The sequence below is a fragment of the Leptidea sinapis genome, chromosome 37 (genome assembly GCF_905404315.1).
Source record: "Leptidea sinapis chromosome 37, ilLepSina1.1, whole genome shotgun sequence".
Taxonomy (NCBI): Eukaryota; Metazoa; Arthropoda; class Insecta; order Lepidoptera; family Pieridae; genus Leptidea; species Leptidea sinapis.
The window spans coordinates 7,257,149-7,271,043 of record NC_066301.1 but is presented as its reverse complement, the minus strand read 5'-3'; the positions used below and the strand labels follow the sequence as shown (position 1 = coordinate 7,271,043).

General features: G+C 33.1%; 1 protein-coding gene and 2 long non-coding RNA genes across 3 annotated transcripts; 1 reads left to right on the top strand and 2 right to left on the bottom strand.

Moving 5' to 3' along the window:
• Positions 1–894: 894 nt before the first annotated feature.
• On the bottom strand, positions 895–4,114 carry LOC126975787 (small nuclear ribonucleoprotein Sm D3). The gene is made up of 2 exons (XM_050823827.1): positions 3,658–4,114; positions 895–1,237 (listed from the first exon to the last, which is right to left on the bottom strand). The coding sequence occupies exons 1-2, from the start codon at positions 3,965–3,967 to the stop codon at positions 1,155–1,157; spliced, it is 393 nt and encodes a 130-aa protein (XP_050679784.1). The 5' UTR covers positions 3,968–4,114; the 3' UTR covers positions 895–1,154.
• Positions 4,115–5,907: 1,793 nt separating this feature from the next.
• Positions 5,908–7,950, top strand: LOC126975800 (uncharacterized). The gene is made up of 3 exons (XR_007731798.1): positions 5,908–6,265; positions 6,454–6,639; positions 7,731–7,950. It is a non-coding gene; the product is annotated as an uncharacterized LOC126975800 (long non-coding RNA).
• A 4,419-nt stretch (positions 7,951–12,369) lies between these two features.
• On the bottom strand, positions 12,370–13,895 carry LOC126975798 (uncharacterized). Its single transcript, XR_007731796.1, has 3 exons — positions 13,844–13,895; positions 13,470–13,655; positions 12,370–12,571 (listed from the first exon to the last, which is right to left on the bottom strand). It is a non-coding gene; the product is annotated as an uncharacterized LOC126975798 (long non-coding RNA).

The window sequence follows — 13,895 nt, the reverse complement described above, 5'->3', positions numbered from 1 at the left end:
AGTAACTTTGCAATGGTGTTAAGTATCTCAGTTAACTATATGACAATGATAATGAAACTTGTTAAATTTAAGGGTTTTTACAAAAGTTTCTAAACAACATTCTCAAAATACAACCTTTGTAAATTGCTTCAATGAAATCTGGTGATTAATTCAACAGTAATACAACACTGGAAAAGTACTTTTAAGACAATGTAAGGTACATACAATATTGTTACTACAGCAAAAATTTCTTGTATAAATATTGAATATCTTTTAGTTACTATTACTTAAGTGGCCACACTATGTGTACACAAAAGACTTTAAAAGACTTAAATTGCATAAATTAAATTTGAAAACATAATTTAATAACAATATGGGACTGGAAACCCGCGACCTCTTGCTTTCCATGCACTCTTTCCACTGAGCCAACCGTTCGAGTGATGTATCATTGATAAATCTTGTATGTCTTCTTCAACTTTCAGGTTGTGGCTACAGGATCTATTTTACAGTTGATTGTCTGCTCAACCCCAATATTTGCATATTAGAAACTTGACTTGAGATGTCACTCTTTCAAATCAAAACTTTTGTAATTGTTATAAAGCAAATTGTTCATAAATCTTGTTTTCAAATTTTAATTTATGTTATTAATCCCAGAAGTGAGGGTTATCACTTTAAAAAATAACAAATTGTTGAGACGTAAATGGTTTCGTAAGTTTTATATCTTTACCTTAGATAATTATAAAATATGTACAGATGATTGGTGGAATACTATACTGAATGTGATAGACACACATAGCATCAAATAATTTATATTAGTATTAATGTTTTAGAGGTGCTTGATAATTAGTTTTCAAACTATTCAGGAAATGTATTGAGGGCAACTAATGCAGCATTATGGTGGAATAAATGAAATAATTTTATATATTTTGTCTTATTTATTAAGTTTTCTCACTAATAAGAAATCAATATACAATCACACACTTACCATACCACACAAAATGCCCACATTTTCTATAAATCACATCATTGTCATTCATATCAATATTTTTGAGGCAGATTCAGACAATAGTGTGTTGCAAAACATACAATTGTATAACGGTCCTCCAGTAATTAAAGTGACATTATTCAATATTACAATTAAAATACTTAGGATAATGTTATAGAAAATGTGGATCCTAGCGTCGGGATGGACCAGAGCCGCCCTGCCACCCCCCTCTATGCCCTCCTCCTCTGCCACCTCTTCCTCCCCGACCCGCAACTGAAATAATTTAAATAATTGTAAACATTAATCATAAGATACATAAAATAAAAATAAAAAAATTATTGATGTAGGCATTACTTTGCGGAAATCCATAATTATACAAATGATTCGAGTTTTCAGTCGCGTGCCAGATTTTGGCAAGACAACAAGTCCTGAGGATGCCTCGTGTAAAAGCGAAACACATGTCGAATTGTTTAAACACAAATATTTTCGGAATTAACACTAAAGAAAACTTAAATCATTTGTTATGTACAAATGATTTGAGGATCATAAAATAATCAATGCCAACACTTTCAAATTTCTATTCAAGAGGGATGTGAAATCATTTATTGAAAGCTTTTAAAAAAAAATTAAATAGCTTCACAGAGGTTGCTCCCAATCTGTGGTATTATTAAGAGTCATTTATGTTATACTAGCTGACCCTACAGTTGTTCTGTATATAATAAATAAAATAATGTTTTTATATGAATTTGTATATCAATACATAATACAATAATATATCATAACATCAAAAATTACTTCGTAAACTATGCACCCTGCTGTCGTAATGAAATTGTTTAGCAGGAGAACTGTCAAACCGTGCATCAATAAATTCTCTCATAGAAATTATGTATGGACTATGGACACAACAAAGGAAAACAAATTTGTTGTGTTATTTAAATTAGTAGCATTTTCCTATTTATTCGCCTTTTAAACCTTCTCTGAACTTCCACAAATAATTCAAAACCTAAATTTTCCAAATCGGTCCAGCCGTTCTCGAGTTTTAGCGAGACTAACGAACAGCAATTCATTTTTATATATATAGATAGTAACCTTAACCACATAAAAATTTTTAGGAATTTCCTAATAAATACAGTGAAGCGTCGATTATCCGAACGTCGCTCAACCGAACGACCGCTTATCCGAACAGTAGTAACTCGCGGATCAACGCTCCCCCCCGCCCCGCGAGCGGCTTGCACGCCTCGCGGGCGCCATACTCGCCCCTCAGTTACTTTTGGAAAAAGAAGAGGATGGAGAAGAAAGCCTGATAAGAAAACGTAAAAAGATTGATTTAAAAGACGCGTCCTATATGATTGGAGCAGCATGGGACAGTGTAAAAGAACAGAACCTGAAAAAAGCGTGGAATAAAGTTCTTGGGTATAGGGGAAAATACTCAAAATGGATGTGTAAATGAGAAACAGGAAGATATGTCTGATATGATAGATGTGCTAAAAATCTCGATTGCCACGAATGTGATGAAGAACAGGTTCAAGAATGGATGGATATGGACGATGAATATCCCGGGTACCAAATTATGCAGGATAGCGAAATTTTAGACCTGATGATGACCAATAAGGCTGACGCCACAGCTAGCACCACATCAACTACAAGTTCAGATAATGAAGATGAAAACATAGTTAGTGCTGAAGCGTTTTCTTGCTTAGATATTGTCTTGCCCTGGTTTGAAACACAGGGCGAGAGCAACCAGTATCAAATATCTGTTCTCAAAAAAGTATGTGATCTAGCCGCTCGTAAGCGGGTAGGTTTGCTTCGGCAGACGAAGATTCAAGATTTTTTAAGCGTTAATTGTAATTAGTAAAGACAAGATTTACTACAAGATTGTCTGCACTTTTTTTTTGTTTATTTCCTATTTATCATTAAAGATATAATGTAAAATGTAATATGGTTTTCATTTACAGTATGTATGTAAATATGTATGGCTGAATCAATATACAATAGGTAGTTTGATTATCCGAAAATACCGGTTTTCCGAACACCCACGTCCCCCAATTAGTTTGGATAATTGACACTCTACTGTAAGTAAATATTGACACACTTACACAAATAATCTTGCCTCAAACTAGGCATTGCCTGTACTATGGGTACATAACATATAAACATCCATGACTCAGAAACAAACAATCATAATCATCATATAAATGCACCTACCGGGATTCGAACCCGGGACCTCTAGCTCAGTAGGCAGGGTCACTCACCACTGGGCTGTAGGGGACATCCATTTGTTTTAAACATTTTCTGGGATCTTGTTGTAAAAGCATATACATCGCCCCACAAAACAGTAACTCGACTAAGCCAAGTGATAGGCATAATAAAAATAAGTTTAGAACTTAAAATCAATTAAAACAAATCTCTTCAAAATGTTTTCTTATTATGCATTAATTTAAATACAATGATATGGTATGAATCCACTATTAACACAATCCTTAGAAATATTGTTTTAAGTAGTTTTTCTAATTATATCTTATGTTAACATACACATATTATAGTAAATAATAAGCTAAGCTAATACAAATCATTAAACTAACAATGTTTTTTATCTAGTACCCATAAATATTACGAATTTGTATATTATGTCAATACCTATTTTAATATTAAGGCCTAAAACTTACAAATATGAATTAGGATTTGGAACCTACCTTGAGCCCTTAATATAGCACTTTTACCACGGCCAGCGCTAGGTTTATTGCCTTGTCGTTTAAACATCGGTGCATTTTTCAACATATCAGGCAAAACTAAATAACGAATTTTTGATCCCCTGATGTATACGTTTTCTAGCTGGCCTACTCGGCCGTCTCGGTAAGTAACTGTAACATTGGTCATTTGGCAATTCATATTATCTTCGGCTTCTATTAGCTTCCCGCGGTAGACTTCGCCGGTATTTGTTTCACAAGTCACTACATGCCCTTCTGCTTCATGTAATACTTTAATAGGCACTCCGATCGACATATTTTCAAATATTTGATGACAATAAGTAAATTTTAAAAACTAACAATTTAATATTACTTAGATGTTTTCAGATAACTTTTGCGTAAAATTAGACGCTTGTTTTCCAGATTTGTTCTTCAAAAATCAAAACAACAACGAAACTGAAAACGTCAATATGACAGCTCTCATGTCAATGCTAGATGACAATTTTATTAGAATATCAAACACATTTTTTTTTTCTTTCGGTTCTGTTCGTCCATCTGGACAGGCAAAGGGGTCAAAAGCCCATACAGCCAAGTCTTATTTTTATTTTTCTATTCTTCAGTCTTCACTTTACACAGCTTGTTCAAAGTCAAGCTAAGTCTTTATATCATCTTCATCTTCAAACATAAATAGTACAATTTCACATAAAAGTAGTATTTCGTGTTCTTCATGTTTCATTTTCTTCATATACATATAGGTTCGCATGAAAGGCCGAAGCCAAGTCTTTTATTGATAATATTCTTGTTCCAATGAAGATCAAGCTTAAACCCCGGGCGGGTTTAATAATAATAAACTTTTATGATATAATACTAAAATATAAATCTTATATACGTTATAAGAAATATATTATACATGAATTATAAGTAATAATGATGAATATAAGTTGAATATAATAATTATAAGATAATATGAAACTAATTTAAGGTATAACTACAAATATACTATTTACATTTATACATTAAAATTTACATTATAAACACAAGTCCAATAATAATTTATGGACGAATATGTTTCAGTCTGTGTAAGGGATTGTGTCGAAAGCCAAGCCGTATTTTCAAATTTCGCCTGCCGTTGTAACTATAAATTTGTAAAGCGGCACGAAGCAGTCATAAGTTTTCAATAACTGCTGAAGTGAGCGCGGGATGCCTTCAGCATTCTTATAAATATCCAAGAGGCAGTCTATCAATGTAAATCTTTGAAGATTATATTGGGGACAGTCAAAAAAAATGTGATCAAGAGTTTGGATGGATAAATTACAGAATTGACAAGTTGGAGAATCTAAAACACCGATCCTAAATAAATGAGCACCACTACGAGAATGTCCCAGACGTAACCGACAAATTGTGGTGCAAAATAGTGCATAGAGACAGCAGTATTACTTTTAGATCCATCAGTATAAAGTTGGTTATAATTTTGCCACTCTGACAGCATACTATATACATCTTCCTTATATTTTAATGATTCATTAATAATTATTTTAATAGGTGTATATTTTGAATTATAAGAATTTAAATAACATGGCCAAAGAATACTAGAAAATAGATTATGATCACAAGAAAAATGTAACAAATCAGAGATGCCTTCTACTTGATAGTAGGAATTATTGTCAGTTCGGTTAATATAGTCCTGTATCTTTAATAGGAGTGGATGATTATTAATAGAAGTTAATTTGAGAAAGAATTTTGTTTGTAGATATTTGAATCTAAGAGCTAGTGGGGGAATATTACATTCTACTTGTAATGATATAATAGGAGTAGTTAGGTCTACTAAGCGCCAGTTATGATCCTTAAGCATTTATTTTGTATTTTTTCTAATTTATTCACTATTGTAATTACTCCACCACACCAAAAGAAGGCATACTCAAAATGGCTACGGGCTAATGACTTATATAGTGTTAGCAAGATGCATGGGTCTGCACCCCAATATGTACCAGCTAATGATTTCAGAATATTGCAGGCCTTTAATGCTCGATTTTCTAATATTTCAACATATTTGTGCCATCTAAAATTACTTAAAAACGTAACCCCTAAAAACTTTATTGAATTATCTATTGAAATTTCCTGAGTACCATAATATATTTTTGCATCTTATTCTTATAGAATGCTTTGAAAATATTACTACTTTGCTTTTGTCAATACTGACCTCAAGACTAAGATATTGAAAATAAAGCTCCAATTTTTTGAGTGCTACATTTTTTTTTTATGGAATAGGAGGACAAACGAGCGTACGGGTCACCTGGTGTTAAGTGATCACCGCCGCCCACACTCTCCTGCAACACCAGAGGAATCACAAGAGCGTTGCCGGCCTTTAAGGAAGGTGTACGCGCTTTTCTTGAAGGTACCCATGTCGTATCGTCCCGGAAACACCGCACAAGGAAGCTCATTCCACAGCTTCGTGGTACGAGGAAGAAAGCTCCTTGAAAACCGCACTGTGGAGGACCGCCACACATCCAGATAGTGGGGATGATATCGAATACAAAAATACATTAAGATCTAACACAACATTTGATAAATTAAGTCCTGAACTATACACTACTAGATCATCAGCAAATTGGAGGTTAGAAACTCTATTACCCAAAACAATATTTATTTGATTTATGCAGATTATAAAGAGCAATGGACCCAAAATTCCGCCCTGCGATACGCCTCTATATGAATATCGAGGACCTATTAATTGGTTATTGACTCTAACAAAAAGTTTACGACCATGCAAGAAATTGAATATCCAACTAACTATTTTTTCAGGGACATTTAAGGATAGAAGAATGGATGATAATTGTTCTAAATCAACATTATTAAATGCTCCTACAACATCCAAAAAAACACCAGCCAATATCTTATTGTCAAACTGGGCACTATGGATGTCAAGACATAAATGCCGTATACTCTCACAAGCAGAACGACCACATCGAAATCCAAATTGATTATTAGGTAAGAGGTTGTTACTTTCAATATAAAATATTAATCTCTGTTTTATTAATTGTACAAAAATTTTACCAACACGAGCTTAGTGTGATAGGACAATATGAATCAGCTGAACTAGAATCTTTCCCATGCTTTAAAATTGGAATCAGACTGTTTTCCATTCTTCTGGAATAGTGGAGTTCTTCCATAAGAGATTTAATATTTTTAGAAACTTATTTAAGTTAGAAGAGTTTAGGAGTTTAAACATTTTATAGGAGAGCCAATCCAAACCGCATGCAGAGTCCTTTCTTGATGATAGACCAGCTTTTAATTCTTCAATAGTAAAAGGGGCAATCATAAAAGAGTTGGTGCTATTTAAAGGATGATTATTGTGAATAATTGTCAAATTCGGTACTGTATCTGGAGTATATTTGTGTAAAAAGTTGGATATCCAATTATTGCTAGAGAAACAATTATTATTAGAATATAAGTTCTTAAATTTCCTCATTTTTGTCCAAATCTGTTTCATTGGTGTTAACCTATTTATGGTGGAGCAAAAATCTGTCCAGGATTTACGACGTTCAAGTTTTAATATCCATTTTTCTTTGCTTGAGCTTGCTTAAAATGAATGTAGTTTTGGATATTGCAATTTGATTTGAATAACAGATAAGCCTGTTTGCAATCTTCTACCACTTTAGTACATTGCCCATTCCACCAGGGAAGTTGTCGCTTTCTTTTAGGTAGATTAGTAACATTGTTACAGTGGTAGTTGGTTTTAGGTACTGAATTTTCTACCGCTCTAAGAATTATGGAACAGAAGTTATTGTAAGACTTCTGTAGATTACAATTATTTATATCAAATTGTTTTAACTGTTGGATTGGATAAAATTAAATTAATGATTTCTTGTGTGTTCTCTGTCTTATTGAGTGATGGAAAGTTTGTTGGATGTTTAAATAAATCTGATAATGGTGTTTTACTTTTATTTTTACTATCCAATATCTTTTTTTGTTTTATAGGGCATTGACGTGATACTGCAAGAGGTTACCTTTACAGTGCACACATACTGCTTTGTCAATAGGTATTAGTACATTCTTTATATGAATGATTTTCAGTGCAGATTGAGCAACGCTGAGCATTCTTACAGAATTTAGCCAAGTGGTCAAACCTAAGGCATCGGAAACACTGCTTAACTGGCGGCACATAAGGTCGCACTGGTAGACGCCACATCTTTAAGTGAACGTAATCTGGGAGTGAAGTAGATGACGCAAAGGTAATAATGACTGCCTGTGTAGGTTGTAATATAAAACCACTATCGGATTTGTTTTTTTTTTCATTATACGCCGAACAGAAATATTTTTTTTTGTACTTGACATAGATTTGAAAATTTTTTTGTTGGACATATCAATGGGTATGGAGGAAACCACTCCAGACAATTCAGTGGCACCAGCTGGGATGGACGCCTTAATATTTTGTCCCCTTAAAAATGTCGTGTTGTCTAGGAATGTATTAGCCAAATTGGGTCGTTCAAACACTACTCCTATCTTATATTTGTTGAGTTTCTTAAGATATTTAATGCCTTTAATGAAACGCGATAAGTAGCTACTAAGAGTAAGCATGTCACGACTACCAAGTGGCTGTTCAGTGACACTCTCTATGAAGACTATAAATTCATGACCGGCACCTGCGTCTTCTGGATATCGGCGACAATAGTCGGCCACCCTATATGGCAAATGAAAGTTTTCGTGGTCTTCCAAAACTGTACGCGAATCTGAGTATTCGCTACTTTCAGAGGTGGAATCTAAAATAGACTCACCTTTATCTCGTTCCGGCTTGGTTTTTTTCCGCCTTTTCGACATCTCTTAGCACAAACCTAAATCACTAAATATATAGACTTTTACTTATACTAAACAAATTAAATGATAAACATATACAAATACTTAGATACTTTTCAAAAATATGAGGATGATATACAATATAATAGAAATATTTAATTTTATAGGTAAAAAGACCGCCCTAAGCAACCAAGAGTTCCCGCGCTTTCATATCAAAGACATAGGAAACTATGGATCTGGGATTCTGGTAAAGTTACAAAATAGCGTGAATAGTTTTCGCAACTCAATAAGGCTGCCTTATTTAGTGATGTACTGGATCCAAATGCGCCACACCACATAGTATTTGATAATAATTTCCTAGCTAAGGAGAAAATAACAAAGGTTGAATCTAATTATTCTAAATAGATTAAATTAGTTTACATACTAATAATTTTCAATAGATTCGACAATTATTATTAATAGGTACATTACACCTATTAGATATAAGTTTATTTGTGCAATAACAGCATCAATTCTATTCTCAGTGAGAAGAATACATTTTGATTTCGAAGCAAATAACCTCTGAACGTGTGCCTACAGATTCCATAGTGTTCATACAGTAACGCATTGTTTCATGAACTACATATAATCAGCAGTGCTCGCACAGAATGCCTTCCAAGAAATAGGAGGATATTCTACAAAAACGTAGGAAATAATTAAGTACGATAGGTGAAATTCGGCTGAATAATCTTTTAGCCGCAATTTTCTCAACCCGCACTGTTTTATAGAGCAGGAGGGCAAGCTTTTAAGTAGATAGGTGAGGCCTATTACACAATCATTTTCATTTTTAATGCATATTTTCCATAAACAGTAGTTTAAAATAATAGTCGACACCAATCGATTTTAGAGCGGGTTTTTTTAGCGGTAATTTTTTTACTTTCTGTGATTTCATATCTTATTTTGATTAAAAAAAATAGAATTTGAAAAGATATTAATTCACGTTTCTTAACAAATTACACTTAATTTAATATTCATCAATGCTTTGCAAATGTTGAGCTATAGGAATATATAACTATTAATATTTATGTAAGTATAAATATTTACAGCTTCATACATTCTTTATAATATTACAATATAATGTGTAGTAAATGTAGTATACTGATGCAAAGAAAATACTTAAACTTTTCAACTTAAGATAGTAAAAATTAAAATTATATCATAAAAACACATCAAGGGTATTGAGTGTAGTAGATGGATTAATCCAGACACAATGTAATTTAACAGACTATAAAAGTAAGAATATTGAATTTTACAACTTTATCTGTGTAAAATACGACAAGCCGTCAAAATGCGGTCAGCCGTAAAAATTATCTGTAGCAGTCGATTTAAAAATACTTTTTTGTATTATCTATGATGTTTTAGTAACTATTCTGTGACTAATTAGTAACTTTGAAGTATGTTTTAGTTATTTAAAAATTTCTACATTCATTAGTAATAATCGAAATGTAATCTGTAGGTAAATCTAAAAAAATCATAAAAAATGCATGACAGCCCTACTTTAAACGAAATTTGTTTAAATTACACAGTATCTATTGTTTATGTAATCTAACAAAGTGCTAGCTTGTTTAATAACAAAAGCATTGACGTTCGTTTTTATAAATAAGCCAAAACACTTCAAAAGCAATAAATTTTATTGTAACACGAGCCCGTTGAAATTGGCATAGGTAACGCGCGGCTTAGCTTAGCCACTGACGGGATAAATAAAAAAGTCCTTAAATTTAACACTTCAAATCAGGGTTTTCCATGACAGGATTGTCTAGCACCCGCAAGTAGGGTCCATTCACGATCGACGGGTTCCCTCGATCAAATTTTAGGATAGAGGTCCAGCCCACGACACCGCCACAAACAATGACATTTGAGTGAGCATAACGAAGCCTGCAACGAGAACTAACTAACTACCTTTTTAATATTTTGCTTGAATGTGTACTTATATAATACAATTATATTTATTTTATTTTATTTTTGAAGTATCTAATAGTTTGTATAGTAATTAAGCTCAAAGCCATAATAAACCAGTGCTTTGAAAATGATAAAAAGTGATACGAAAAAGCGCGGGAACTCTTGGTTGCTTAGGGCGGTCTTTTTACCTATAAAATTAAATATTTCTATTATATTGTATATCATCCTCATATTTTTGAAAAGTATCTAAGTATTTGTATATGTTTATCATTTAATTTGTTTAGTATAAGTAAAAGTCTATATATTTAGTGATTTAGGTTTGTGCTAAGAGATGTCGAAAAGGCGGAAAAAAACCAAGCCGGAACGAGATAAAGGTGAGTCTATTTTAGATTCCACCTCTGAAAGTAGCGAATACTCAGATTCGCGTACAGTTTTGGAAGACCACGAAAACTTTCATTTGCCATATAGGGTGGCCGACTATTGTCGCCGATATCCAGAAGACGCAGGTGCCGGTCATGAATTTATAGTCTTCATAGAGAGTGTCACTGAACAGCCACTTGGTAGTCGTGACATGCTTACTCTTAGTAGCTACTTATCGCGTTTCATTAAAGGCATTAAATATCTTAAGAAACTCAACAAATATAAGATAGGAGTAGTGTTTGAACGACCCAATTTGGCTAATACATTCCTAGACAACACGACATTTTTAAGGGAACAAAATATTAAGGCGTCCATCCCAGCTGGTGCCACTGAATTGTCTGGAGTGATTTCCTCCATACCCATTGATATGTCCAACAAAAAAGTTTTCAAATCTATGTCAAGTACAAAAAAAAATATTTCTGTTCGGCGTATAATGAAAAAAAAAACAAATCCGATAGTGGTTTTATATTACAACCTACACAGGCAGTCATTATTACCTTTGCGTCATCTACTTCACTCCCAGATTACGTTCACTTAAAGATGTGGCGTCTACCAGTGCGACCTTATGTGCCGCCAGTTAAGCAGTGTTTCCGATGCCTTAGGTTTGACCACTTGGCTAAATTCTGTAAGAATGCTCAGCGTTGCTCAATCTGCACTGAAAATCATTCATATAAAGAATGTACTAATACCTATTGACAAAGCAGTATGTGTGCACTGTAAAGGTAACCTCTTGCAGTATCACGTCAATGCCCTATAAAACAAAAAAAGATATTGGATAGTAAAAATAAAAGTAAAACACCATTATCACATATCATATAAATAAATCATTTAAACATCCAACAAACTTTCCATCACTCAATAAGACAGAGAACACACAAGACATCATTAATTTAATTTTATCCAATCCAGCAGCAATGAACCTAATCACAGAATCAATAATCAAAGTCATTACACTAAATAAAACACAGAATCAAAGCATTAGCTCACACGCAATTAGTTCAGCTATTAAAGATACCATAGAAATTAAAAATAAAGTGTCACATTCAACTGTCACAAACTTAACATAGTACAGTGGAATGCTCAAAGTCTGTTGAGTAACAGGCTTGAGCTTCACAACCTTCTTTATGAGCAGGACATACACATAGCACTTATATCAGAAACTTGGCTTAAACCAAATAAACAGTTTTCTATCAGAGGTTATACAATACTAAGAAATGATTGTGGTAATGATCACAATGGTGTAGCAATTTTTGTTAGAAATGGCATTTATTTTCAAAAGTTAGAAATATTTTCTGATAACTCCTTGCAAAATGTAGCAATCAAAATTAAATACAAACAAAAAGACATCTCAATTGTTAGCTTTTATAGTCCTGGCAACAGTGTACCTAACTTTGACAAATCTAAATTTAATAGACTGTTGCATAGTATTCCAAAACCACTAATAATTGCTGGTGATTTTAATGCTCACCATACCATTTGGGGTTGTAATAGAACCAATTCTAGAGGTAGAGACATCATGGATGTAATGGGCGATAATGACTTAATGCTCTTAAATAATGATCAACCAACTACAGTGGGTACTCATTCTTGGAGACCAAATGGACTAGATCTAACAATAGTATCATCTTCATTATTCCTGTGCTGTGAATGGCAAGTTCATCAGGACTCTTTGGGCAGCTATCACTTGCCTACAATCACAAAATTTTCCATGGTAGTGTCGGAAACTGAATCTTCTTCAATTCCATCCAACATTCATCCACACAGTAATCTGAAAATAGTAAATTGGGACCAATATGAGAACTTAGTAAATGACTTGTTAAAACAATTTGATATAAATAATTGTAATCTACAGAAGTCTTACAATAACTTCTGTTCCATAATTCTTAGAGCGGTAGAAAATTCAGTACCTAAAACCAACTACCACTGTAACAATGTTACTAATCTACCTAAAAGAAAGCGACAACTTCCCTGGTGGAATGGGCAATGTACTAAAGTGGTAGAAGATTGCAAACAGGCTTATCTGTTATTCAAATCAAATTGCAATATCCAAAACTACATTCATTTTAAGCAAGCTCAAGCAAAGAAAAAATGGATATTAAAACTTGAACGTCGTAAATCCTGGACAGATTTTTGCTCCACCATAAATAGGTTAACACCAATGAAACAGATTTGGACAAAAATGAGGAAATTTCAGAACTTATATTCTAATAATAATTGTTTCTCTAGCAATAATTGGATATCCAACTTTTTACACAAATATACTCCAGATACAGTACCGAATTTGACAATTATTCACAATAATCATCCTTTAAATAGCACCAACTCTTTTATGATTGCCCCTTTTACTATTGAAGAATTAAAAGCTGGTCTATCATCAAGAAAGGACTCTGCATGCGGTTTGGATTGGCTCTCCTATAAAATGTTTAAACTCCTAAACTCTTCTAACTTAAATAAGTTTCTAAAAATATTAAATCTCTTATGGAAGAACTCCACTATTCCAGAAGAATGGAAAACAGACTGTCTGATTCCAATTTTAAAGCATGGGAAAGATTCTAGTTCAGCTGATTCATATTGTCCTATCACACTAAGCTCGTGTGTTGGTAAAATTTTTGTACAATTAATAAAACAGAGATTAATATTTTATATTGAAAGTAACAACCTCTTACCTAATAATCAATTTGGATTTCGATGTGGTCGTTCTGCTTGTGAGAGTATACGGCATTTATGTCTTGACATCCATAGTGCCCAGATTGACAATAAGATATTGGCTGGTGTTTTTTTGGATGTTGTAGGAGCATTTAATAATGTTGATTTAGAACAATTATCATCCATTCTTCTATCCTTAAATGTCCCTGAAAAAATAGTTAGTTGGATATTCAATTTCTTGCATGGTCGTAAACTTTTTGTTAGAGTCAATAACCAATTAATAGGTCCTCGATATTCATATTGAGGCGTATCGCAGGGCGGAATTTTGGGTCCATTGCTCTTTATAATCTACATAAATCAAATAAATATTGTTTTGGGTAATAGAGTTTCTAACCTCCAATTTGCTGATGATCTAGTAGTGTATAGTTCAGGACTTAATTTATCAA